The sequence below is a fragment of the Equus przewalskii genome, chromosome 2, assembly GCF_037783145.1.
Source record: "Equus przewalskii isolate Varuska chromosome 2, EquPr2, whole genome shotgun sequence".
Lineage (NCBI taxonomy): Eukaryota > Metazoa > Chordata > Mammalia > Perissodactyla > Equidae > Equus > Equus przewalskii.
This window is the reverse complement of record NC_091832.1, coordinates 13,850,270-13,877,005: the sequence shown is the minus strand read 5'-3', so window position 1 is coordinate 13,877,005 and position 26,736 is coordinate 13,850,270. Positions and strand designations below refer to the sequence as shown.

The 26,736-nt window shown below is 51.2% G+C and overlaps 1 protein-coding gene across 50 annotated transcripts in view; it reads right to left on the bottom strand.

The window, feature by feature from the left end:
- Positions 1–26,736, bottom strand: part of ERI3 (ERI1 exoribonuclease family member 3) — a 127,116-nt gene that overhangs the window by 65,448 nt on the left and 34,932 nt on the right. For 47 of the 50 annotated variants that reach the window (XR_011532840.1, XR_011532834.1, XR_011532833.1 and 44 more), the window contains 2 exons: positions 23,250–23,309; positions 18,896–18,987 (listed from right to left, as the gene is read on the bottom strand). Coding sequence is in view for 39 of the 50 variants with exons in the window: in XM_070593258.1 (XP_070449359.1) it covers positions 18,896–18,987; positions 23,250–23,309 (152 nt within the window). In the remaining 11 variants the exon portion in view is untranslated. Of the gene's footprint in view, positions 1–18,895; positions 18,988–23,249; positions 23,310–24,310; positions 24,507–25,026; positions 25,122–26,736 lie in introns of those variants that run through there. The other 3 variants (XM_070593457.1, XM_070593462.1, XM_070593470.1) reach the window with 2 other exon arrangements.

Sequence of the window (26,736 nt, the reverse complement as noted above, 5' to 3'; positions counted from 1 at the left end):
TTTGCTTGATTATATAACAAGCCAAGGGCAGAACTAGAAACGGATCTGAGTCTTCTGACCACATAAGGCATCAGTCGTACAGATGTACTTAGAGTTCTTTACAGTCCCTGGGATGGCAAGGTCTGGGGCCTTGGAGAGGCAGGAAACATGGCAGTCACCATTCAAGGTCCCAACTGGGTCCAAGGTTCTTAGGAGCCTAAGGCTAGGGTCAATGGTTACCCGTGGGTACATGGTTCTACCAGGGTGGAGAGGAAAAGGGCAGAAGTCCCGCTGACACAAGGGATCTGAATGCTGTGAGTTCCCACCAGACACTGATCCCAAGAAAAGAGCCACTGGCAGTGGGCCCTGGACTAGCCTGCGGGCATGAACGTGCAGGCAGGTTTATGGTGCCCAGGTCTCCATGCAGCTGGAATCACTGGGCACAAAGCTCCTCAACTGCCCAAACATCATCTGGCCATGCTTATTACTGTTGCCCAATGAAATTTTATGCACCAAGTCCACAGGTGTGACTTCCCCTTCTTTATGAGGGTCGGAATGACATCACTGATGGCCAATAGAAAAAAGCCAATTATGTCCAGGCCGTAAAAAAGAATGGGATTTTTTTCAACCAAATCAAAACTTCCTTCAGCTTCATGAATGCAAGGGGCTCCCTTTAAGGAAGGGCCTCCCAGTCCTGCCTGTGGCTCTAAAGTAAGGGATATGGTCGCTTTCCAAATACTGTGGGGCCTAGGGCCAGCAAGGGGCTCTGCCTTTGGCATTTACCATGTGGCCCGGCTCTTACCACACTGGCCCTCCAGGATCATCAGAACAGATCATCAAACCCTACCCTCAGACACCTGACTAGTTCCTCACTACTCCATCCAGGGGGAAGTTAGAAAAGACGGGGTTCTCCTCAAGCTCCCTTATTACTCCTTTTGGATAATAAAAAAGAAAGCAGAGAGCTCTCCCCTGCTTACAAAGAAGAGAACAGTATGGGAGGAACATGGGCGCAAGAAACCACCCCTCCGACAAGTGAACAGCCCAAAGCAAAAGGAGCCCGGCCTTCCCCACCCACCCCTCATCCAGCCCCACCACCTGCAGCCCAGAGCTTGGGCTGGGCCCAGACAGCCCTGATGGCAAACAGGTGTGACTAGCTCAGCGCCAGCCAAGGCAGGAGACTGGCTCATTAAGGAACACCACCCTCGCTAATGGGTACAGGCAGGATGAAGCCATTGTGAGCAGGAGCTCAGCTTTGAAGATTGGGTGAGGCAGAGCTGGGAGGCTCTGCTAGAACTGCGAGGCTTGAGTCAGAGGCCAGCAGCATCCATGGAGGTCTGACAGACAGACTGGCAGACACCAACAGCCAGGACCAGCAGGAGAGCAGGCACTAGCGCTGGAAAGGGTCATTGGACGCCATTCCTTCTGTGCTTCTCTCTCTGCAAGTCTTAGAGACAATCCCAAATCAGGAAGATGCATGCCACTCTCACTTTTAGCAGACTCAAGCCCTTAAAGAGGAGAAGCCATATTTGACCCATTTATGCCTCTCTGGAAAGGCTGTGGGACTTGGATCTTGGAGTGATGTAGGCTGTCAGTCCTGACAGGTGTCCAAAAGCTTTAGGACATGCACATACTGCTCATCTACAGGAGCAAACTATTTTGGTCCATCTGAGATGTAGAAGAAGGGCAGTGTTGAGGAGCAAAGGTGAAGAACAGGGAGAAAGCCTCTGTCTTCTTCAAAGCCACAGTTGGACCATGGAAGCACGGAAGGCCCAGCCTGGAGAAGGAGTAGGCCAGCAGACCCAGTCAACCAGACAGATGGAAGCTCCTGCCAAGGGGATATCTATGAGGGATGGGCAGGGCTTGTTTCCATGAGGGTTCCAAACTTGTTCAGTCGGATATGAGCATTCCCACAGAATGTTGTTGCTGGCTGTCCTGCATCTCAGAACCGCCACATTTGCTAGGCTTCTCTCCAAGTCCCAAGGCTGAGCCTCAGGCAAGGTCTCATTCCCACCAGGTCCCATCTGGGAGTTCTACCTAGTCAGAGCCTCCACAGTCAGCATCCAGCACAAGCAGGCTGCCTCAGCCAAGGCAGCACTTAGCTGGGGACAGAGCTCTTTGTCTCTCCTGTTTCCATTTTCCCACCCAGAGGAGATAAACAGACCCTGGGTGATAAACGGCCCGCCTTTCATGATCACTTTTCCTCAAGTTGAGGAGAGTAGCTGGTGATGGATGGGCTGGAATTTGGTTATCAGGAAGGGCTGTCAGCCAGAGGTGCCTATCTCCTCCCCCACTACGCAGGGCATCATTACACTGTGGCATCGAGGTAAAATATGAGCAAGGGGAGGGAAGGAAGAAAGAGAGGAAGGCTGGGCTTCCACACGGAGCAAATTGAGCAACAATGAGAGCAGGACGTTAGTTATCTGTCCGTGACACCTTTTATCTCCGCGCAAATTGGTCCTTCCTCCCCCACTGCATCCTCTTATACAAACAGAGGCAGGCACAATGTGTCACTACTGCAATAGCGTAGCAATTTAACCCGAATTAGTGAGGGGGTCAGGCTAGGAAATAGGGGTTTCTCATTTCAACAGGTTCCTCAGTCTCTGCTTTGAGCCACCACATTATGGGGAGGAGGGTAGAGAGAAAGCAGACTCATAATTGAATTCACTGACTTGGCTGCTGCTGATGTATAAAAAATTAATGCTCAAGCCTCCTACTTATCAAAGCTGGTTAGTTTCCATCTCACCTGTGAGATGCACCATGGCAGAAGACACAGCCCGGGCTGCCCCCAGCAAGCCGAGCACTCACTGCTTTCAGTCAATGCAGGGATCAGCAAACACAGGAAGGGAGAGAAAGGTGCTGCCTAGAGATAGCAGCCCCATGCCAGCAACCCCTACTAGAAGCCTAAAGGATAGAGTGTGGGGTTGGGGAAGGATGGGGGTGACGGGGGTTATAGGAGGTGATCACAGGAAAGATGATGCTGAACAGTTCAAGAACACACTTCAGTCTATAGACAGAAAAGGGATTCTTGGTCTGCCCTCCACCAGAAGATGTACAGGTAAACGGGGTTGGGGAGAGGGAGACTACAGTACATTGCCCCCCCCACCCCCACCCCTAGCACATGGCTCTGCTGCACTGAGAGACAACTTGGTCAAGTGACCATGTGTCCTTGGGCAAGTTACCTCACCTCCATGCTCTGCTCTGTGAAGGCTGAAGGAGCCAGCCAAGAGAAACATATTTTATAAGTAAGTGCTGATAGAAGAGATTGTGGCTATAAGGAGGTCAGCTGAGACCAAACCTGCAACAGCCTTTGGAGATGCTTCCAGGGCACCTGCATTGAGAAGACAGTGCCTCAGTCAGGAAAAGGACACTGGAGAAGCTTTGCTGAGGATGACAGGCCAAGGGGAAGTTCCAGAACAATTCAAAAGTTGGAAAAATGAATTCCAAGAAGCTCAGGGGTGAGAGGAAGAGTCATGGATGGAGAAGGCACCTTAGAACTCATTCCCCAAATCCAAAGAATCAGCAGGCAAATACCAGGGAACAAAAGCCAAAGCCCCAGTCTAGACACAAAATGGGAGAACTTTCTACCTCAATTGCCAACACATATTTATGGGTATCACTGAGACCCACGGCCCTCGAGGAGTAAAAGCCAATCAGACCTGATTCCCGTACTCACGGAGCTTCCAGACCCACCCAAAAGATAACCACAGCATGAAACATAACAATCACTCCAGGAGAGACTACTGAGAAAGGGCCATCTCATTTCCGGTGACGGGAGACCAATGCTGGGGAGCACTTACAAAGACTCAGCTTCAATCCCCTTTGCTAGAATACACACACACACACACACACACACACACACACACACACACACACACACACACACACACACACACACACACACTCTGTCCCTCCATTCTTCCCTGCCTGCCTTCTCAGACCACTTTGCCCCTACACTTGCCCCCATCCTCTGGGACAGCTGCAGGTTACAATTCCAACCACAGGCTTCAGAAAGATGATACACTTGCTGGAGCCTGCCAAGGGTCAGGAGAGAGTACTGTTTGAAATACCAGCGTGACAGCTGGCTCCTTGTCTGTCTCTTCCTCCCCCAACCCCCTCCCCAAACTTGTCATGGTACAAGAAGTCTATAAGCAGCCCATCAGCTTTAAATATCAGTGTGCGTGAAGCAGGAGCACGAGAGCGAGGGAGCGGGAAGCAGACAGCGAGCGCCTCTGTCGCCACTGCCTGTCAGGGAACACTAATGAATTTCACCACCAGCAGCCATGCTTCAGATGGGGGGGTGAGGTGGGGGTGGGGAGTTTTCTAGGGAGAACTCTCACAATATTAAAACATCTTTTCCCAAAGCCCTGTTAATAAATGTTATTGCAAAGCAGAGAACTACGGCCCGCCACTAGAACTTCAAGGCAACAGAGGGATGGGGTAAGCCCTGAGGTCCTCCCAAACAGGAAGAGGAGTGCAAGTGTGAGCCTGGAGGGAGCCAGCTGAGGCCCGCAATTAAGAGGGTGACCATCCTCACCATACTCATCTCATAAAGGCCTTGGGGTGCCTGGTTGAGAGGACTAGGACAAAAAGGAAAGGCGTCAGGCAGGGAGAGATTACCAGCTGTGCCTGCCTGGCCAGACTTACTACCCACCCCACTTTCCATCAACCTCAGCTAACTCACTTCACAGTGAGGCCCCACGGACAAGGGCTCCAAGCCATCCTTCCAGACCTAGGGGAGGTGGGGGAGGGAACTCTGGCACCAGTCCCAAGGAAGCTACTTCTCCCGCAGATGTCAGGAACCAGACCTTCTTAGAATCTCCATTTTACAGATGACGAAATGGAGGTTAAGAGTGGTAATGTGACTTTCTCAAGATCCTACAACTAGTAAATAGGGGAGCCAGGACTTGCCCAGGTTTCTCTCAACTCTGCTCTTTCCACAATACCATGCAGCTTCTCTGAGGAAGGGCTGATCACCCCATTGTCTCTTGTGTGTCCTCTACTGCCCTGCCCCTCCATTCCCTCCCACGGGTACACACACACCTCTAGCCTGGCATGGGCCGCAGCTGCCATGTAGCACAGGGCTGGGCTCCAGGCCAGGGTGAACCCAGCCTGGCAGAGAAAGCCCTGGGAGTAAGCCAGGCCATCACCTGGGAGTCGCCACGGCTCAGAGGGCATGGCTGCAGGCATAAGCCTTCCCTTGGGTGCCCTCTGCACTGCTCCGATCAGCAGTGTCTGATCTGGCAGCGACCCGCTGTGCAGGGGGCAAATGACATTTAATTTCCTCTTGGTTTCCCTATGGTACAGACGAAAGGCCGTCACCTGCGTCTGGATCTGGCAGCACAGCTGGACGTGTTCCCAGACATGCCGCTCTGGAGAGTTCCCAAACAGAAACCAGAACACAGGCGGGTGCAGAGGGACGCCCCACAGGCCAGGCTGCCAGTCCTCCCAGAGAAAACCAACCTCAAATCCCCACTGCCAAGCAGTTGCTTGAAGCCTCCAAAAGGCACTGGACGTGTATATAGCACCTCCCTGCTCCACTGCTTTTTGCCCACTTGCCAACTATCTCTACTCCCACATGGAGCCCACACAAATGACCACATAAAGCACACAAGTGCCACAAGCACCCCGTGGAACAGTATAACATGCACCTCCCCAGTGACACAAATACTCCATGAAATCAAATAACTTGTAACTCCCCAGCCCCTCGCTAGTGAAACAATAAGACAAGTATCCCTCCAGAGTCCCTCCCAGGGCAATTCTTCCAGGAAAAGGGCACAGTGCCCCACCTGTTGTGACTGCGCTAAGTGCTGGAACTGCCACCAGGACCTGGCCAGAGCTCTCTTTCCCAGATAGAACAGCAGACGCCTCAGCAGGGACTGGGTAGGGAGAGGAGGGTGAGCAGGGGACCGGAGGTTTCCAGGGCACTTTGGTCAGTGTTTCAGATGATGAGCTCTTCTCTTTTTGGCCAGGGAAATCAGGAGCTCCTTAGCAGTTGGAGCTGTCTCCAAGATTCCTCGCTCATCCCCTACTTCAGTCACCACCTGGCCTGTGGCCACCTTGACCCTTTGCCTGGGCTGCCTTTGTGTGGCCTACAATGCCCTCTGGAGGCTCCATGGAGAGGCATCCTGCAAACGTTCAGGATCTGGGACGCAGTCTGACCTCTGCTCCAATACATTCAAGGACACAGCTGTTCCCCTTACCTCCTGGCTGGTCTCCTCTGCTCTGATCCCAGCTAACTCGGACTCCTTCAAGACATGTAAGCACTTGGCCTAAAAAGAGTCACACTTCTGGGTGGGCATTAGAACAGGTAGTGGCTTGAGCTTTAATATTTTGTCTAAAAAAAAAAAGATTACTGCTAAAAAATACTACCCATTCAATCTGTCTACTGTGCTCCTCTGGGTTCTCATAGCATTTGTTTTGCATCTTTGTAGCGTTCTCATATTCTACCTTTCTTGGCCTGTAACTAGTTATGCATGTGCTGCTCTTTCTGTCCTGATCACCAGGCGGTCCCTACAGTCCCCAGCACAGTACTTACTGGGCCCAGAGCAGCTCTAACAGGGGCTAACTTCAGGCTTCTTCCTGGAATGCCAGGACATGCGGTGGTTAGCAGCTTCAGTGGCAGTTTCCAACAGTATCCCTTGGAAGGGACGAGCTGCAGTGTAGGGTAGCTGACATTTACAAGAAAGTCCTAGCGAAGACGTGTGGCACATGCCACTCTTAAATCAACAAATGGGACATACCTGCTACCATCATCAATCACGTAAATTGATCTCCAGGGGACCAAAGAGACTTTTCCACCTGGCCAATCTTTGGGCAAAATGCAGCATATTCCAATTGGAAATATCACTCATTAGAAGTTTCCAAACCCTGAATGTGGGACCATGAGAACATACGATGATGCTCATCAGCTGAGTACTCAAGGGTCTGTCCCCTTGTAGGGAGTCACTAGTCCCACAATTCTGCTCATAGGATTGGAAATGGGTGAAGCCCTTTGGCCCTGTCAACCAAGCCCAGTGCTTGGGCCTCCTTCTCCTGCCAGCTTTGGGGAGGGCACAGGGGAGAGGCAGGGGATTGTGCTCCTCCTAGCTAAAGCCACTTGTTAATAGGCCCTAGATTCCCTTATCCCTGGGGAAAGGAAGGTAGCAATGAGCCCTCTCCCTCTCCCGGGCAGACACACATGCCTCCCAGCAGGGCCAGGGAGGAGAGCCATTAGTGTGTGCCTCAGCAGACAATGGGGAGGAGAAGTCTCCAGAGCAAAGGACAACTGCAGCAATTAGAATGCAGGGAGGTTCAGAAGCTATTTAACTGGGTGACCCCTGAGGTCGCTGCATCTGACTCCCATCCCTGGATAAATATTGTATGAGAGGGGAGGGGGGCGAGTGAGAGAGCCATCGGAGTGCCGCTCCTCCTTCCACTCCTTTCCCCACCCCACACAGCCGCCTCCAGCCACACACTCCAGGAACATTATTTACAGCCCTGACAGTCAGAGCAATCACTCTGCTAACCAAGAGGGAATGGACAAAGTCGACTTACCAAAAATTGACTATGGCAATTGAAGAAGAAACCAGGGCTAGCGGGGGAAGGGAGCTGAGCCAACACTGAGATGCAAGGCTTCCCCCACATTCTGGGTCCAGCTGGAGCAAATACTCTCTGTCACCCCAAAACCACTGGCAGATGAAGCTGGTACCAACTGGCAGAGAGTAAATCAGAAATGGAGCATCCTTTCGCCTTTTGGGGGTCCTGTAATGGAAAAACTCCTGGATCTCATCACTACCCAGGTGTTCCTTAGTAAAGACAGGAGTCCCAGCTACCTGCCCAGAGAAAGTGGGACTAGCCACGTGCCAGTTAGCCAGCTGGTCCCGTAGCCGACCTAGTGCAAAAGGCCATGAGCAGGAAAGTCAGACACAGCAAAAAGGGGTCAGGGTGGGGGAAGAGGAGGAGAGCATCTGAGTGCGGGCTGCGCCTCAGCCCCCACATGTGCCGCTCCTCCAGTCCTGCTCTAATGCACCCTGACATGCCTCTGAAGACAGAGAGCTGTTTGCAGTCAGCACCGTGATTTGTTAGTAATTATTTCCATGGTGTCACATTGCTGTCACTCTGTTAACAAAGAGACAGGCTGCCTCGGGCTGCCTGCAAGAAAGAATTGCAGAGAAAAAGGCCTGTCAGGCTCCCGGGATTCACTGGGCTGGCTGGCTTTCTTCCCCTAACCAACATCCTTGCAGGCTTTGGAAGAAACAGTTTTACAGAACTATCAAGCCTGAGTCGTGTCACCCTTTAGCCAGGGACACTGAGAATTTATCCCACTCACTCATAGCCACCCTTCTCAAAGCCCTACAGAGCTGAGCTCCCAGAGTCCACAGATCGTTCAGGTACAGGCCACTATGCCAGTCACGGCCTTGAGTTCCCTGGCCTTCATCTCCCAAGACCCCTGCTCCCCGACTCTTCTTCCTCACTCAGGTGTTTGTAGTCTCTCATGTGCTCTTAGGAGCCTGACAAAAGAAACCTATTTCAGACCAAACTGAAGCAGCCACTCCACCGGCATGGATGGTGCTTAGGGAGAATATGATGGCAGGGCATCTCCCCTCCCTGAATCTGCCAACCACAGTGCAGGACCAAGGTGTTCAGCTGCCAACACCCCTGTAGCCTCCAGGTGCCTGCACACCTGCAAGGAGATCCCCACAGAGCTGCCCTGCCATTCCCAGTGCCCGGATCAGCGCGGCATCCGCACTAGGAGAACTGGTGGTTTGCTTTAGCACAAAGTAATGTCTCCATTACCCTGGCTGGGAATTAGAGGACAGATTGGCAAGCGCTGACAAAACAGAGGTCACTCACCTTACAGGCATGGAAAGTTGGAGATTAATTCTGTCCTCTCACAGAGGGAATCAGACTGCCGGATAGTGAAGGGGAAGTACCAATACTGAGAAACCCTTTCACTGCCAAGCAGCAGCAGCAGCAGCTAAGACAGACCAAAGCCCACAAGCCCTAGAGAGGCCCTGTCAAGGTGGCAAGGGCCACTGCCGCCTAGCTCCTGCAGAATCCCACAGGATAGAGGAGCCTGAACAAGACTAAAGATTCTTCTGGCATCAGGGTCCAGAAGGCAGAGGGCAGTGCTAGCTGCATGCACTGGAATGTAAACTCCACGAAGGCAGATACTTTGGAAGTTTTCTCTCTTTGTCCACTGCTATATCCTTAATACCTAGAATAGTGCAAGGCATACAACGGGTATTCAAGAGGCATCTGCTGAAAGAATAAGTAAATGGGTCAGTACGGCTCAAAGGCCACTTCCTCAGGTCTGAAATCAGCTTCTCACTGTCATAGGAGTTCAGAGAAGAGGGAGGTCAGCGTGGATTCCAGAAGAGACAGTGAAGACTACACATCCAAGGGACTGCAATGAGGTTTTAAAATATGAGGGGGATTGAGATAAGCTCATAAGCCTAGGGAGATTCTCATATCAGATTGAACATTCACATACTCGCTCAAACAAGCATGTACTCAAGGACTAAAGAAGGCAGGTAGTCCAACAAGAGGAGGATAGACTGCAGCACAGTAATACAATGGAATACTGCCAGCAATAAAAAGGCTGAACTAATACATACAGTCTTAATGGAGGACTCTCTTGTATGTTATGTTGAGCAAAGGAAGTCAGATACAAAAGAGTACTTCTTGCGTGATTCCATTTATATGAAAGCGAAGAACAAGCAAAATTACCCGAAAGTAAAAGAAGTCAGAACAGTAGTTACCTGGCGGGGGCGGGGGAACATTATTGACTGGGAAGGGGCACAAGGGAACTTTCTGGGATGAAGCAAAAGGTTCCTTTTCTTGATCTGGGTGGTGGTCACACAGGTGTACACTTGCATAAAAATATACCGACCTGTACACTTTACATTTGTATACTTTATGCATCCTCCTGTACCTATTGCATACCTTGATTTCGAAAAAGATGACAAAAAAGAAAGTTGTGCTCAAGAGTCACACAAAGAGCTTCAAGAAACTCTGATCTAAACTGTATCTCACCCATAGGAAAATATTGTCCAGGAGCAACAGAGGCTCCTTCTCCCTGGAGTTCGAGGGACAAGCCCTCCAGCCTTCACTCTCTATTGCCAGATGACAGAGGGGCCCAAGCAAGTGGCCAAGGCCTGGGAAGGTCCAAAAAGGTTCAAAACACAAAGGAGTGCAGCCCAAGTTCTAGGCCTCGAAGGCCATGGCCCGGTGGGAGCCCACATGTTGCCTCTATTCTGTACCAGGCCCACTCTGGGGAAACAGAGATGGATCACATGGTCAAGCCATGCCCCCAGCTGCCTCTGAGGCTCTCTGAAGCAGCCTGTCTGTCAGAGTCTGCCACAGAGCATAGAACCAGACTTCCAGAGACTGCCCCGAAGAGCCACAGAGGCAGGAGCAATTTGTCCTCCCGCCACGCTGGGCAGAGACTGGCTGAGCTACCCCAACTCTGGGCTACGGCAAAGGTCTCAGTGCCTACAGCCCTCCTGCCAGCAAGACGGAGGCGGTGATAAGAGCCTCATAGGTGGTCAAGGGAAGCTCCATATATAAGTCCAGGGTCCAGAGTCTAGGCAGCAACACTTGCCTCAGGACCAGTTAGGCAGTGAAGAGCTGGCCAGTCAGCAGCTCTGCAGCAGGCCAAAGCGCGAGGCTCCCGCTGACATCAACACCTCAAAGCCTGACCAGTTACTACGCAATGTCTTTATCTTTTATCAGGGTTTTGACTGAGCAAAACTTCCATTCCAGGGGTTCCTATAATCACTAAAGTGCTTTAAACCCTCTGACACCTTCCCAGGAGACGAGGACATGAGGCTGCCACTGGAGTCCCACCCTTTAGCCTAGAAGCGGCAGAAGGTGGAGCAGCAGAGGCTCTGTCTGCAGGGAGGGGTGTGCTGTTGACCTGACAGCAGAGCTTCTCTCCAGTGTCCCTCCAGGCCCAAAGTCCTTCCAGAGCAGACGAACTTCCCAAACTCAGGCTCTGAGCGAAAGACGCAGGCAAGCTCTCTGTCGAGCTGCAGCTCCAGGACCACACGGGGAAGAGTGGGAAGGGAGCACAGGCCAGGAACCAGGACCCTCCTCGGGCTCCAGAGAAACCTGCTCCTGCCCTAAGGCCTGCACCTAGGAAACAGATAATCCCCAGCCAAGCCCACAATCGGGAGCCCCTTTACTGCCAGTTCTAGGCCCCAGGCCACGTGCAGGAGGGGCTCCGGCATTTGAGAGAGTAGGCTGGCTCCAGAGGCATGTGAGCTCTCAGGTGGAGGCGGGGCACCGCTCACTCCTCTGAGCCGGGGAACTCGCGGCCCAAGGAGCTGTCAGGCTAACGAGGCTACCCCACTACCACTCCATCTGAGCGTGGCAGGCTGCGCCGCACGACTGGCTTCAGGTGGCTCTTCTTTAATTAATGGCATCCCAGGCTCTGCAGGGAGCTTCACCCCACAATGAATGGCCCTCTCTCATTAGAGGCAGGCCTGCCATGATGTATTCAGGGCGAGGGCCAGGATTCATTTCCCTGTCTGTGGGTTGGGGCTGGGAGGGAGGGAAGAGGCAGCAGGGAGAGATTTATATCGAGTGACTTGGATTAGCTGCAGCTGAAACATGACCCCATCAACTCAAGCTGCCTTCTTGGGGCTAACCCGATGCACCTCTGCTGACGAGAGGGCTCTAGGGAAGCTGAAAGGAGGGCAGAAGGTCTGGTTCTCATTCTATCTGGGCTTAGGCTGCAGCTTGAGGCCCAGAATTCCTATACAACCTCCAGAACCCCTTCCCCACCCCACAGACACACTTCGTGTGCACCAGGAACCTGGTCTGACTCTGAGCCCATCTTGCCGCTTTGGGGCTAGGAAGCTTACCCATTGGCCTCATAGCTACAGGAGTGAGGCCCTGAGCAGGGCTGTCAGCTGGCTCTCCTGCTTTCTATAGGAAACATCCTCACTCCTTACCTCAGAGAATGAGTCCACAACATGGTAGTGCCCCATATCTGCTGTTTGGGCAAGACCCAAGTATGCTCTGCCACAGGGCATCTCAGACCTCAGGCCAACCAGCACCAGCGAAAAGGCAGGCATCAGTCTGACATAAAAACATGCCGTCAGCCATCACCTCAATATGGTGACCCATTAGGCTGAACCTCACCTGCAGGGTGGGGAGATTCTGAAGGATACTACTCTCCTTTCCTCCACCTCCCCCTGGCGCCACCTCACAGGGAGCAGGAGACTGAGCGGGGGAACTGGGGTCTTCTGGCAAAAAGGAAAATGTGGGCCATCGGTTGTCCACGTTTCCAATGTACTTTTCACAGACTTAGAAAGAAGGCCACCCGCACTCTGCCAGTCACACATGGCTTTAGACCTAAGAGCTAGATAGGTTCAGGCCGGCAGCAAACAGCACATGGCCCTATGAACTCCCCCTGCAAATCCCACTAAGCTCGATGTTCAGTTTTGCTTGTGCCTGGAAGAAAAATCATGCATCAGAGCCTGCCCTCTGATACCTTCAGTCCCCTTAGAATGCTCAGCTCACTAAGAGAGCTGGAGGGTGGACCCTCACCTGCCCCTGCCAACCAATCAGAAGGTTGCTTTGCAGGCCTGCTGTGTCCCTAGGAGGGCCAGGGCAGAATGCCTCTCGTCCGTACACACAGCCACTCCATGTCATCCATGCTTCTCTCTGGCCCTTGAGGAGGAGCATTCATATACTCTTCCTTCCCTACTCAGAAAGAGATGTAGCTCAGTTCCGCTTTGCTAAGCCCTATTTGGCAATGTGTCTAAACACATGCAAACTTAATTAGCTCAGGAGGGGAGCCCAAGCACTTGCAGTGACAGATAAAAGTATCGGGAAATGAGACAAGTCAGGACTGCCAGGGAGTTCTTCCTCAAGCCCCTTCCCGCAGCAGGCTGCTAATCAAAGGTGATGCAGTTCAGTGCTGAGACCAACTGGTATACCCCTGGGCAAGGGACAAGGCTCTCGTGAGCTTAGTGACACGATGAGATGCCCCAGAGGCTTCCAAACATCCTACGGGACAGAGGGGTCCAAAGTGACAGTGGCAGCGGTATCCTTAAAACAGATCTGAGGATTCGTTCATTTGTAGCTCAGCAAGGAAGCTCTGAGAAGGCCCCAAATCATCCCTCACCACACCTCATGGCCAACCACACCCGCATATCAAAATGAACCTAACAGTCCAGACCTCCACCAACACCAGCCCAGGTACCAGCAGCCTAGGGTGTCAGAACATCCCCAGGCTCTGCCACTCAGTGCAAACAAAGGAGAGAAGAAAGGGCATTGCCACCACAGCACAAAGCCATGGGCTGTGAAGGACAGAAGCAGATGGCCAGATGGCATAGTGGTTAAAGACATGAGTTCTAGAGTCAGAACGCCCAAGTTCAAATCCCTGCCCAGCCACTAACTGGCTGTGTGCCCTTGACAACTTACTGACTTCTCTGGGCCCCAGTTTCCTCATTTGTTTAAAAAAAACAAGGTTATAAAAAGAACTTATTTCACAGGATTGTGGTAAGAATTAAATGAGACAATGGAGAAATAGCACAGCAGGACTCCTGGTATGTAACGTGTGCTCAATAAATGCTGGCTATCTTTATCATCCAAGGTAAACTTTCTGGAGCAATCCCAGCCCTCAGTCCTGGAGGCACAGATCTCTCAGAAAAAGCCCTGCACGGCTCCTAGGACCAAACTCCTCCTCCAGGGGCCAAGCCCTTGGGCCATCTCACCCAGTTCCCACCACAGAAGGCCCATTACACAGGACCTGCAGGGCCGCTGGTGAGAAAATCCAGGAGCTTCTTGACATTGACAGCATAGTTCTCTAACCTCCCACACTCAGGCTGGTGCAGGAAGGGTCACGATTTCTTCTTCTTTTCCATTCTCCCTGAATCTACCCATATGACTCCTGTCATTCCTCCTGAGCAGGGATTCCACAGGCCCACTCCAGTACTTCATTGTCATTTATTCAGCAAATACTTATTGAACTACCACAGGTAAGCATTGTCTGAGGGTTACAATGGTGCTCACAATCTAGTGAAAGAGACAGACAAGTAGAGGTAGCTACAATACAATTTCATGTGTGAAGAAGTACATGTGCTCCAGGAACACACAGGAAAGCGCCTAGAGAAAGATGTTAAGAGAGATCCTTAGGAATTGGCCAGCTGGAGAATCTGGCTGGGATGGAGGGTAGGGGAATGCATACAGAGTAATGAGAGATGAGGCTAGAGAAGTAAGCATGAGCCTTGAAAGCCGCAATAAACAGTGTGACTTTGCCTTGAGGGCAAGGGGAAGCCTTGAAGGGTGTTAAGCAGGGGTGTGACGTAATCTGCTACAATTAGGAGAATGGGCTAAAAGAAGCAAGACTGGAGTCAAAGAGACCAATTAGAAGACTTTCGTAGTAATCCAGGAAGAATGTGTTGACCTTAACTAGGGCAGTGGTGGCGGGGATGGAGAGAAGGCAATGACTCTGAGAAACCTCTGGGAGGAAGAATCAACAGGATTTGGCAATTAATTGGTTGTGGCTAGGGAAAGGAATCAAGGATGACACTCAGGTTTCTGACAGAACTACTGACTACAGTCATCTGTCACTTAACGATGGGGATACATTCTGAGAAATGCACCGCTGGGTGATTTTGTTACTATACACCTAGGCTATACGGTACTAATCTTATGGGACTACTGTCATACATGGGGTCTGTCATTGACTGAAACATCATTACGCAGCCCATGACTGTAGATGGTACCAGTCATTATTTGAAGGAATGTTGGAGGACAAGGTGTTGGGAGAAGGATAACACCTGAGCTTTAAGGGGTCTGTGGACATCCAGGTGGAGACATAGAATACAGGGCTGGATATGAATGCCTGGAGTCCAGATGCCACATGGAGCAGATTTCTTTTCTCCAGTGGGATCTCTGCTGCCATGTCAGTTCCCATTTCTCAGTTGGAGAAAGAGGATGGAAGACCTCAGCATACAGAGGACATCTGAAGCTACGGCAAAGTACATGATCACTCTGGAAAGTGTGAGTGTGCAGAATAAAAAAAAAACTGCTAGGACAGAGATCAAAGAAACACTAACATTTAAGAAACACCAAATTTAAGAAAAAAGTAAGGAAAGAAGCATCTTCAAAGAGACTGTGAAGGAAAAGCCAGAGAAACAGGAGACATAAGAAAAACAAAGGTAAAAGGTGTTTAAAGACAGACGAAGTGGTCAACTCTGGTGAATGATGCCAAGAGGGTACAGACTGACCCCCAGCAAGCGTGTCACTGACCCTCCCTTTCAGCCATTGTCTACACCCCCCAACAGGATAGTCACTACCCCACAGTGCTCTCCCAGGTATGTGGTCCATCATGATGGGACTTCCCTTCAGGTCACAGCAGTCTCTGCTCTTCAATAGTCTTGGCCACTTGACTGCAGCCCTGAAGTTACCCTTGGTAGCCCCTGTTGAGTGCATGCCCCCAAATCAAACAGTGAGTGGGATAATCTGAGCAAGAAATCTTTTGATCTCCACATTTTCTAAAACCTGAAGTGCTCTGGGTCCACATCTGCACAACACCAACAGAGGGGTGTGGTATGCACACCTCACAAGGAAAATACGAAAAACCCTCAAGCCAAATGCCAGCCCAGCATTCACCCGTTCAACCTCCAATGGGAGGAAAACCCCTTCCAAAGCCGAGTCTGAGCCTAGGTGAGGGTCCTCTCAACTGACTCTGAGCAGCCCCTGGACCTGGCCCAACCAGAGCAGTGTCTGATTATCCTGACCCCCTCCAAAGGGCCTCTTCCCAGACTGCACTGAGGGCCAGGTCCTCCCTTCATGTCACTCTTCCCTACCCCTGCCCCCACCCCTACCCCTACTCCGAGTCTTTCTTTCTTCCTGATCTGCTCCTCTTCTCAGATCCACAGGCCACTGGGAAAGCCTCTGGTCCATCTTCTCAGCCACTCTGAGAGTGGCTGTACAGATCTTCAAGCTACAGGCTAAAATAAAATCTAAGCTCCTCAAGGGTGGCACCTGTGCAGGTGTCACTCCTCACTCTGCACCAGCCCTACCTTCCCACCATATCAAAGATGGACCCCCTTTCCAAAGACATTCCCTGCCTGGGTAAACAGAGAAGAAAGTTGGTGAAAGTACACCAAACTCCACAAGGAGCTTCAAGAAACACCAGGTAAAGCAAACGAAAAGTGGGGAAGGCAAGCCGACCAAGGGCCAAAGCCACAACGTGTCACTTCTTAAACAGTTTAGAGGAAAATTAAATCGGCACCCACTAAATTGAAACCCACCTTAGCAGGATCTGTGGCTATAACATCAAAGCCCACGTAAACCTGGAGTATCAACTCATCCGGCTTTAACAAAAGATGGACACAAAATGATGTTGTCAGGGTGGGAGCAGGTTTCTTTTCTCCAGTGGGATTCCTGCTGCCACTTCAGTCCCCATTTCTCAGTGCCTCACTAATCAGGCCCTTTCCAACAAAAGTGATGTGAAGCTGGCTGGGGGAGGGGGCTGGGAGGGAAGGGAAGGACAGCAATGAGAAGGAGCTATGGCTCCAGGAAACTAGAGCGGGAAATGAAAATATTTGCTGAATTATTTAGACTTAGTTAAATCTGAAAACGGATGTCAAAATAAGAGGTAAGCCACACACTAACAAGTTGTGGGTGTCAATTTAACACCACCCTTGTCAGGCTCATCAGCAGCCTTTACCAGGCGCATAAAAAGGTGATGGCTCTGATGAGAGCCATCTGATGAGAGGTTCCAGGAACACGGATAAGCTGTGCACTGTCACGCGGCACTACTTAGGTTTCCTCTCTGGCTGTTTTTATTTTGTTACACATTTAATTAAGAGCCTTCCCAGCAGTTGCGGAGTCCTGCTTCTAAAAGGCAGCCACAGAGCTCTCCTCCCCCAGCCCCTGCCACCTGACATCTGCCTCCTCCCTGCACACTCTTTTTCAGAGCTTTACTGGCCTTCCCAATGCAAACCCAAACCAGCCTCCAAAGGCTGCCCGTATCATCTCTTTTGGAAGCTACATGGTCTGAGAATTCAATTCTGTCTAGCTATGAGTCTTTACCAATTTGAGCCTCAGTTTTTAATTTTGCTTTTTCATCTATAAAAGGGAGATACCACCTCCTACCAGAGAAGGTAGTTAGGAGGACTGAATGAGATAAGGTATGTGCTCACTAAAATTTGGTTTCCTTTCATATATGCTTGGATTCCACAACCCAATCCCTCTTCTTGATTACATCATTTCTTGTGAAAATGCACGGCGGCCTCCTGAGGTACCAAAATCTGTCCAGGGCCCAGCATGTCAAGGGCTGAACTGGTGCTGCAGGCCAGACCCAAAGATGACGACGCCCTCTGAAATTCCCTCTCCTTCTCATGGAGAAACCAACTCCAAGCTGCGGAGGCCCAGCCAGACAGTCCCCAACCTCACAGGAAGGTTTTCATATACACATATATGTACACGCCATTCACAGGTAACGCAGAATATTCAGAAATGCGGATGTTGGGAACATGAGCATGCCAAAGAGAGAAAACCACTGCAAGAGTGGGAGTCCTCGGAGGCTACCTGGAGGAACTGGGCCTCTTGATAGGGCCACATGAGCCCCAGAACTGTCTGTTATCAGCCTGAACCCTGTCCTGCCCCGAATGGCTCCTCCTGTGCTGCAGAGCTCCACGTAAGTCCCTTACCGCTTCCAGTGCTCAAAGCTGCCCAGGATGCCGTAAACAAGAGCAACAGCCTTCCTCCTCCTCTTCCCCTTCTCCATGGACCCCTCCTCTGATTCATATCTGCTTCCAGGCGTGGCCTCTATCATTTCCCTGACAAATGAGTATCATCTGGGAGCAGAGAGAGCCTCTGAAGTTCTGGGAGCTATGTGTATACAAGCCTGGAGGTGTGCAGTGTGTGCACATGCCCTAAGGGACGCGGGAGATGAGGTGTGTGGGAGTTTATGTGATCTGGGCTTGTTCTTCCTCCTTTCTCACCTAAGGAGTTGGTGTCCAACAGCAGGCTTGACACCCACCTGGGCACATAACTTCACCTCAATGCTCAGCATCCAAAAGGCATAAAAAGGACTTTGGTGAGGAGATAATGACTGATTTGGCAGGAAATGTCACTCCAGAGCCACTACTCCCCACGCCACCCCCACCAACACCCCACCCTATGCTCAAAAGCACACACACACGCACACAGAATGCTTGCTGCTGCCTTCAGTCACAAAGAACACAGAGGTATCGATTCTATCAATCCTCAGCAAACACTGCCCCCTCCACCTCCACCCCCCTTTAGTTCCCTGGGGGCTGTTTGAAGCCAGGTATCCAAGAGGATAGACAAGAGGCAGAAGCGTCAACCCAGCAAAGGAACCAGTTCTGTCTCCCATAGCTGGGGCAGGATCAGGAGACAAAGGAGAAAAAGCAGTGGGGACAAAGGAGGAAAGAGGAGGCTGGTGTCTTGGGCAGCTGTCTAGAAGCAGCCCTCTCTCATCCCAATACTGGTGCTCAGATGGATCACAGGGCCTTGTATCCCAGATAAGAGGGCAGCATAGTATATGTTAAGAGAAGGGTTGCCTGGGTTTGAATCCTGGCTCTGTGTGTTCTTGGACAAATTACTTAACCTTTCTGTGCTTTAATTAAAGACTCTCTTTTATCTCCTTCCTTCCAGGGCGATAACATGTAGCCCCACAACTGGAAGGGCTGTCCTGAGCAGCGAGACCCAGCAAAGGCAGGAAGGCCCCAACAAGAGCAGTTCCGGTAGAGTCCTTGGCCTGCCCACTTCCTGGTCCAGGGCAGAAGGCAGGGCCCCCAGGCCTCTCCTCGCCTGGCAGCCCCAAAGATCCAGGGACTCCCTGACCCAGCTGCCCTGTCGGCTTGGACATTTAAGCCTATGAAAGGCAAGCCCTGGTCCCACAGATTCCCAGCCCTTCCAGCAAAGCAGCCCTTCTCATACTCACATGACTTTCAAGTCCCAGTCTCCACAGGTGACAAAAATTGACTTGACGTTTGGATCTAAGAGGCCTTCCTTCGCCATCCACTCATCGACCCTCTGAAAAGTACACAACAAGAACAGATGAGATTTTCCTTTTTTTTTTTTCCCCTGAGTCTGTGAAGAGTCACAACAGTGAAACGCAGATAAGCTGCTGGTAATCAGAGGAGGAGAAAAATGTAATCTTAGCCAGCCACGGCTCCACTCTGGGCTCTCAGCCCGGGCTCAGAACTGTGGGGCACTTGCAGGAAGACCCCTGCAGGAAGAGCACGGAAGCCCAGGTGTGCGGGGGAGGGCACCGTCCAGTCCTCTGTGGCCCGTCCCCTTATCCTCTCCTGGTTAAGGGTTCAAATTCAGCAGAATCTTTTGAAGGCTGAGCTCAATTCCCAGGCAGGGAAAGAAGCTGCTCCTAAACACTTTAAGCCTTCCTTTCCCTTCATCCCTTTGGTTGGTTTTATTCTTGGCACCCACACTGGAAATACAAACACTAAAATCAGTATATAACGAGAGAATGACACAAAGAATCCAGGCAGCACTGACTGCTTTTCAGAAGATCCCAGACAGGTGCAGGAGTGCCGCAGATCACACCACTGCTCCACTCACACAGGGGGATTATTTTTAAAGGCGAGATTGCACAGTAGCTAGACATGCAGGATCGAAAGTCAGACATATCTGGGTTCTAACCTCGGCTCTTCCACATCTTGGCTGTATCCCTGATGGGAAGTCATTTAAAAGTCATTTAACCCCTCTGAACTTCAGTCTCCTTCATCTATAAAACGAGGTAGGATGACTAACCTTACAGGGTTGTTTTGAGAATTCTATGTGATAATGCATTAACTGTCTACCACAAAACAGACAGTGGGCTGAGAAGGGGAGAAAGACAGATCATCACAATACGATATAATAGATGCAGCAATGGAGAAGTGACCTGAATCCTCGAGGACCAAGAGGAGGAAGTGGCTAGCTCTACCTTTCACAGGGAAAGGAGTCAGAAAGGCTTCATAAAGAACATAACTGAACTAGGGGCCTGGTAGTGGGGTTTGTTTGACAGGTGGAACCTAGGAAAGGATACTCCAGGCAGAGGCAAAGGCACAGGGACGATCATTTTGTATTTGAGAAGCAAGTGTCTGTTTAATGTCTGCCTTCCTCACCAGACTAAGCACCACGAAGGCAGGGACTCTCCCGTCTCATTCACTGTCTTAATCCCCAACCCAGCCCAGCATCTTCTCAATAGATATTTGCTGATTGATTGAAATAGGAGTAGGGAGTAATGTGACCGAAGTCCACATGGTGTAGAAAGGAGGGACAGGAATGGAGGCTGGGGGACTAGGTTAGGCCAGACTGTGATGGGTCTTGTATGCCCAGCAGGTAATGGAGAGCCCATGGAAATCGTGAAGTCAGATTACTTCTAGCTGGCGTAGGATGGCTTCCTGGACACCTCAGAGATCCTAGAGGCCTGGCCCATATTGGAGCAGTCCTTGAGCAGCGCCAAGGATCCTATCTAGTTCCATGGCTACAGCCGTCCTATCTCCTGGAACACCAGAACTGCTCCCCAGTGCCAGACGATGCCCACCCTCTTCACAGTCTACACACCAGAGAATCCTCCTTAGCCTGAGGGGCTCCCCAGCAGCTGAATTCTCGACCTTCCACTCCTGAATGGTTTGTCTCCCCAGCCACTCTAATCCAACCCTTTGTATGAACACACACAGACACACACCCACACCCACACATGCACGCACATGCACACACATGCATGCACATCCTTTCCCCAGGGTCACCTACAGAAAATAAGGCAGACTTTGCATAAGAAAAGAGGTAAGGCAAACCTGGAGTTCCCCAAGTCAGTTAACACTCTGGCTCACTGGCCTTAAATCCCCAAGTGCCCCACCTGCTATGGGGGCTCCCCAATGCCCCAACTCCTGCACAGTGGTCCTGGAAAAGAAATCAGAACAGGACAGGACTGTCAGGAGCCAATGGCCAGCAAGACCAAGCCTTCATCATAAGGAGCACCCAGTACTCACTGGGGTCCTTGGAAGCTCAGGGCGCAGGCCATTCAGTCATGCAGCAGATATTCAGTGAGCATCTTCTAACACGGGCTTGTCCAGGAAGTGATACTACATTTGGAATCAGACCTGTCCTTTTCCTTCCCTTCGCTGCTTGAATGGATAAAGAGTTCGAGGAACCACCAAGAAAACCCCTGTCAGCTGGGCCAGCCCTCCCAGCTACCGAAGGCCCAGAGGAGCCCAGCCTGAACCCTACTTAGAACAAGTGAGTCAGACAAGCATCTAGCTGGCTGCCTGCTCAGGGCCTTGGTTAGGACAAGAAGTTAGCTCTTTAGTTCCCAGTCCATAGTTATATATTTTAGTTGTGAGTGCCTCTGGTTGTGCTATGTGGGACACCGCCTCAAGGTGGCCTGATGAGTGGTGCCATGTCCACGCCCAGGGTCTGAACCGGCAAAACCCTGGGCCGGCGAAACCCTGAGCCACTGACACCCTGGGCCGCCGAAGCGGAGCGTGTGAACTTAACCACTCAGCCACGGGGCCAGCCCCGAGTTCTTTAGTTCTATAACCAACTAAGGGCTAATCGGCAAAGCAGAGCCCAGTCTGGTCTCTTTGTCCTGTCAGAGACTCCCTGTTCAGGCTGATACCAAGAATATTCCCTCTTCAGCCATAAAGTATGCTGAAGCAGCAGAAAGCAGCTTCCTGGGAATCCTTTGAGCATCCTGCTCCAGGGCTGGCCTGGGGTCAGCAGGAGGAAGTCTCCTGAAGACCCTATCTCCCTCTCAATTGGCACCACTGAGGGGAAAAAACCCATAACCTCACAGCCTTGATTTGGTGCTGGCTAGAGCAGCATTTTCCTCTTAGGATCCCAGCCCAAGACATTCCAGGGAAAAGCTGCCTGTCCTCTGGCCTCCAACAGGGGCCAGGCCCTGGCTGAGGATGCCGGCTGGGACACAGGGAAGGACGGGTGCCCTCTTTCTCCTTGAGTCTGGTCCTGTAGGGAGTAGTCCATGCTGAGGAGCCACCTGTCATAGGAGGGAATCTCCCCTCAAAAAAAGAGGGTCAGTGGGGCTGGGAGACACCTCAGAGCTCATCTTATCTTCTCCGAGTCTATTGCAGGACCCCTAACCCCGAGCCCACCCAGAGCCCAGGCGCGCACTCTCCAGGGTCAGGGAGCACACTCTGGCACAGGGTGAGCCGAAACCTGTCTCTCTGGCCCTGACTCCATCCTGAGGAGCCCCAGCAAATTCAGTCTGCTTTTCTCTCCCCCACGGGACAGGCCCTTGGCTAAATAGAGAGTTCTTCCTTCCTCTCCCTGCCACCACCCTACTTCCTGTAGGCTGACTACCTCCAATGCAGACGTGCCCTGCTAGCCCCCCGACACTCTGCTTTCTCCTGTGCTTTGATGGAGCTGAGCTTCAGGTTCACTGGTCTTAAAAGTAAAGAAAGCACCTCAGGAGATCCACAGGCTTTTTCTCTTCTCTCCTCCTCCTAGAGAGAAGGGAGTGGGAGGGGGACCTTCCCCCTCTCTGGACAGCCCCCCTCCCGCCCCCCACCTCCACCTCCGAGCGGAAGGGGCTGGGAGACAAGCTGAGGCCAAGCACTGCCCTTCCTTACTCCCTCAGGCTGAAGCACAAGAAGCAGCATCTTAACCTTTTCCAGTTCCCCCGAGGAGAACATCCTAGAAGTGTGGTCTCTGCCAAGGGTTCTAAAGCCTTTAATTTGATTTCCCTCACATAGGCAATTGTTGTAATTATTCTGATTAGGAATCATTACCCAGTGCAGCCTCTGCACCCCTGACAGGCACAATGCATCCAGCGGCAAGCTGCAGTGGGGCAGGCGGGCCCAGCCGCACCTCCTGGAGGAGCTGACAGCAAACAAAAGCCATCGATGGGGAGTTCTGGGTGAGTTAATGAAGTGCTCACATGCCACAAGAAGCCAACACTGAAGCTAAACAAAAACACCTCCAGTCCCCGGGGCTAGTCCCACAGTGCCACAGCTCAGCTTCCCCACTCCCCAGGCAGCCCGGCGAAGGCTGCCCCGAGCCGGCCAGCACCAGGCCATGGGCCAGGAGGGCTGGGGGCCCTCCACCCGACTCCTGGCAGCACTCGGACATCTTGTCAGTAACCCTGACGGGAACAGCTGGAGATGACAGATCAATGGTTCAATACTCTCAACAGCATGTCACTGATGTGACAGCAAATGTTATTCTAATCAAGCCATAATCATAGTCAAATTACACGGCTACATCCTCAGGAGGGGAGAGAGAGAAAGGCAGCAGGAAGGGGTCAGAGGTCAGGAATTAAAGGTCACTCAACCTACCTCTAGCACTTGCTGCAGGCTTGGCTGACCATCCACCATGGCTTGAATAATCCCGGTAAGCTGAAAGGAAAGAGAAATAGCCGATGGGTGGACCACCAGGGCGCAGGGACTCAAAGCTCGACTGGATCCTTTTCTTTCTGTTTTTCTCCTTCTACGTAAAAGACACTGACCTGCACTGCTTTAGGCTCAGAACCTGACAGAAGCCTTGGGAATCAAGTCCCAGGACACAATGTGAACTTCCCCCCACAATCTCCTGCCCTGAGATGGGGATACATAGCTACACGCTGACCACAGGTGTTTCTCATACCTATTTCAGCCTTTATTTTGGGGGGGGAAAAGAAAGATTTTATGTATCTTTTGTATTCACTAGGCTCAATAACTCTCCACAAATTACAGTCTAAAGTAAATTCACCTCCAAGCTTCACAGAAGTTCCTGTAGAACTTGAGGAATTCTCACACCAGACAGGCATACTTGGTTTCAAGTCCACCCCTTCTCTGGGCCTCGAGGTCCAGCATTTCCCCTCCAACATCAGTGAAGGGCCAGGGGAGCCCCACAGGCATCCACCTTGCACACCTTGGCCCTCAATACCCACGGGCCAAGCGGGAAACAGGCACCTTTAACTGATGGGGAAACTCAGACAAAAAGGCCTAATTTACAAACCCGATATAGAGGATTTCTGACTCACAGGCCTATGCTCCCCACAGCTGAGGCCTAGGTTTAAACAAGCTTGTTGCTTTGCTTGTTTTGTTTTGAAGTGAAAATATCCCTCAAGCACAGACCAAGACAGACTGCCTCCAGGACCGGAGGCAGGAGGCCCCATCCACAGACCTGGACCAGCTGGAAATCACCAAGCCCAATGTGCCCCTGGCTACTCCCAGAGAGAGTAGCATCTCAGGCTTGCTGGGAAACTTTTTTTTTTTAAGTGTTGGGGGGGGGATTAAACTCCAATTAAACTATAATTACATTTAATGAATACCAAATACCCAACTCACAGAAACCGCTGGCTCTAAGAGGGAGGGTTGTTTTCTCATAGCGACTTACAAGGAATGGTAATACACACCTTTTAGGGAAGAAATTTTCATTTTAAGAACGCTGAGTTCCTCTAGGTGGGTTTCTGTAGTTCATCAAGTCATTATTAGGTGGTATTTTAAGGAAGTGTAAGGACACAGCCACTCTATTTTATATTCCAGAAACTGTTTTTATATTAATCTGTATTTTAATTGGGTAACAGCTGCTGCCTACAGACTTCCCATGGTCTAAAAGGAAAATAAATTAGAAAGATTAACTACACTGTTGTTTCGCAAGGCTTTAACCCACAGCATGCCCACCCGGCTGGCACCTCCACACCCTTTCCTTGCTTGGGAGACCAAAGAACTGCCCAGTAGAGGGAGGGCCTGAGCCAAAGACAGGAAAAGATGGTCCACTGAGGGCTGGAGGGGATGGGAAGGGCCCCAGGTCAGCAGCTGTAACCTTGGAGTGCTAAGACTCCTCCTTTTATTTAGTCAGCAACTATTGATGGGCCCCATTCTAGGAACCAGGGATCCAGCAGTGAAGAAAAACATGAAAATCCTGCCCTCATGGAATCCGCATTCTTCTTGGCAGCTCCCTCCTATGCCCAGCCCAGCTAGCACCCAGAGCCTGTACATCTTCCAGAGCCACACACTGAGTGGGCAGTTGCCCTGTGTTTTATCTCAGGCATGTAGGGACCAGAGTCCAGAGCAGGCTCACTGCCAACTCCAGGTCCAACATCCAGATGACTGACCATGGCCCACGTACCCACCACTGCCCTTTCTGGCCCATCTTCTCTCCTGCTTAGTTCTTCCAGGGCCAAGCCATGTCCTCAAGCTTGGAGCTGGGGCTTAGCGTCAGGACTATCCTGGAAAACACAGAGCCACTCTTACTTCTTGGAAAGCTCCAGGGCCTGCATGCCAGCCTTGTGTCTGGTCTGAGTTTCCTGGGGCAAGGTTACCTCTACTCCTTCACTTGGTTCCCACCAAGGGTCACTCAGATAGTCTGAACACCAAAAGGCTTCCAGAAAGTCTCCCTCACACACACCAATGGCACCCTTGCCAGAACCCTCCCTCCTTGAGATGGGACTGAGGTCAGCCTCTGTGTACCCCACCAGCACCTGCTCTGGGTCCTAGGAAAATCGCTGATGTGGGGAGAGAAAATCACTACACCAAAAAGGGAAACAAGAGCGCTGCTCTGCAGGATCTCTCGCTACAGACTAGGCCCACCTCTTCCATCCTGGGCTCCAGGATCCTAGGGCTTTCTCGCACTCTCCTCCAGAGGTCAGTAATCCTAGGGTCATCAGCTTAGGAGGAGGAGCCTAGTGAGCTCAGCTCCCTGTCTCCAAGCTTCCCAGACGACCTGTGGTCCAGCAAGACATGGCTTACAGCTGAGTTCCTAAAGGACTTGAACTCAACATCCAGAGTCACAGAGGCTTGAGCTATTGGTTCAACTAGAAGCATCCTTTCATGCTCACTCCCTTCTATTAATCCCTCCAAGGATGGATCACTTCTTATCAGTCTGCCAAGGCACTGGCTGAAGTGGTGAAATTAAGAAAGTTAGTCCCTGTACCTGATACTGACCACCTCTAAGATAACTGTAAGACCTATACTAGAAGCTGTGAGGGAGAGAGACAATTTAATAAAATAAATACCGGGAAGTTCTGCCTCAGGCATAACTTAAATCCTTCATGCTGCAGTTTAAGCTCATTCCCACTTGGGTTAATATACGTTTGTAAAAAGCTTTCACATCCTCACAATGACAGGTACTAGAGCAAAGCCAAGTATTATTAAGCTGAGAACCAGGGCTCACAGGCTAAACAGAGCTCAGAGACCTTAACCACTTCCAGCAGGAGAGGTGAGAGGAAGAATTAATGTGTGCTCTGTGGCTCCTTTCACTGAGGGATTACAGATTAACTCCCGCATCTCCAGGCAGGAAACCACAAGGTGAGGGGCTTTTGACTCTGACTAATAACATGGCTGGTTCCTCAGATCCCCCACCCACACATGCGCTTTGTCCAGGAACGAGCTGGCCTCACCATAAACACGAGCAACTACAGGAAGCAGCCCAGGACACTCAGTGCCAATAGCATGTCAGCATCCAGCGCTTTCTCCTTTCACCGTTTATCTCCCACACAATCGTATTCTGACACCAAGACAGTTTGTTGATTACATAAGCACTTGTTTCTGGTGTGCAATCTGATAATCAGACCCGCTCTTTCTCCTCAGACAAAGAGACCAATAAATCTCACCCTTTCTAAGTACAGGTGCAAGACAAGGCCTTTACTGGCATTTAGCAAAACAGGTATTTTTTCTAGTTTTTTTCACAAGAATGACAACAAGAAAAAAGACTGCACATGGTCAGGGACTGTGCGGCAGCCTAGCTGCTAGAGACAGAGATCCGAGGGGTGGGAGCAGATCCCAGAGGTGGAAGGGAAAGCGCTTGGGAAGGAACGGAACACATCCTATCCTTTCTCTG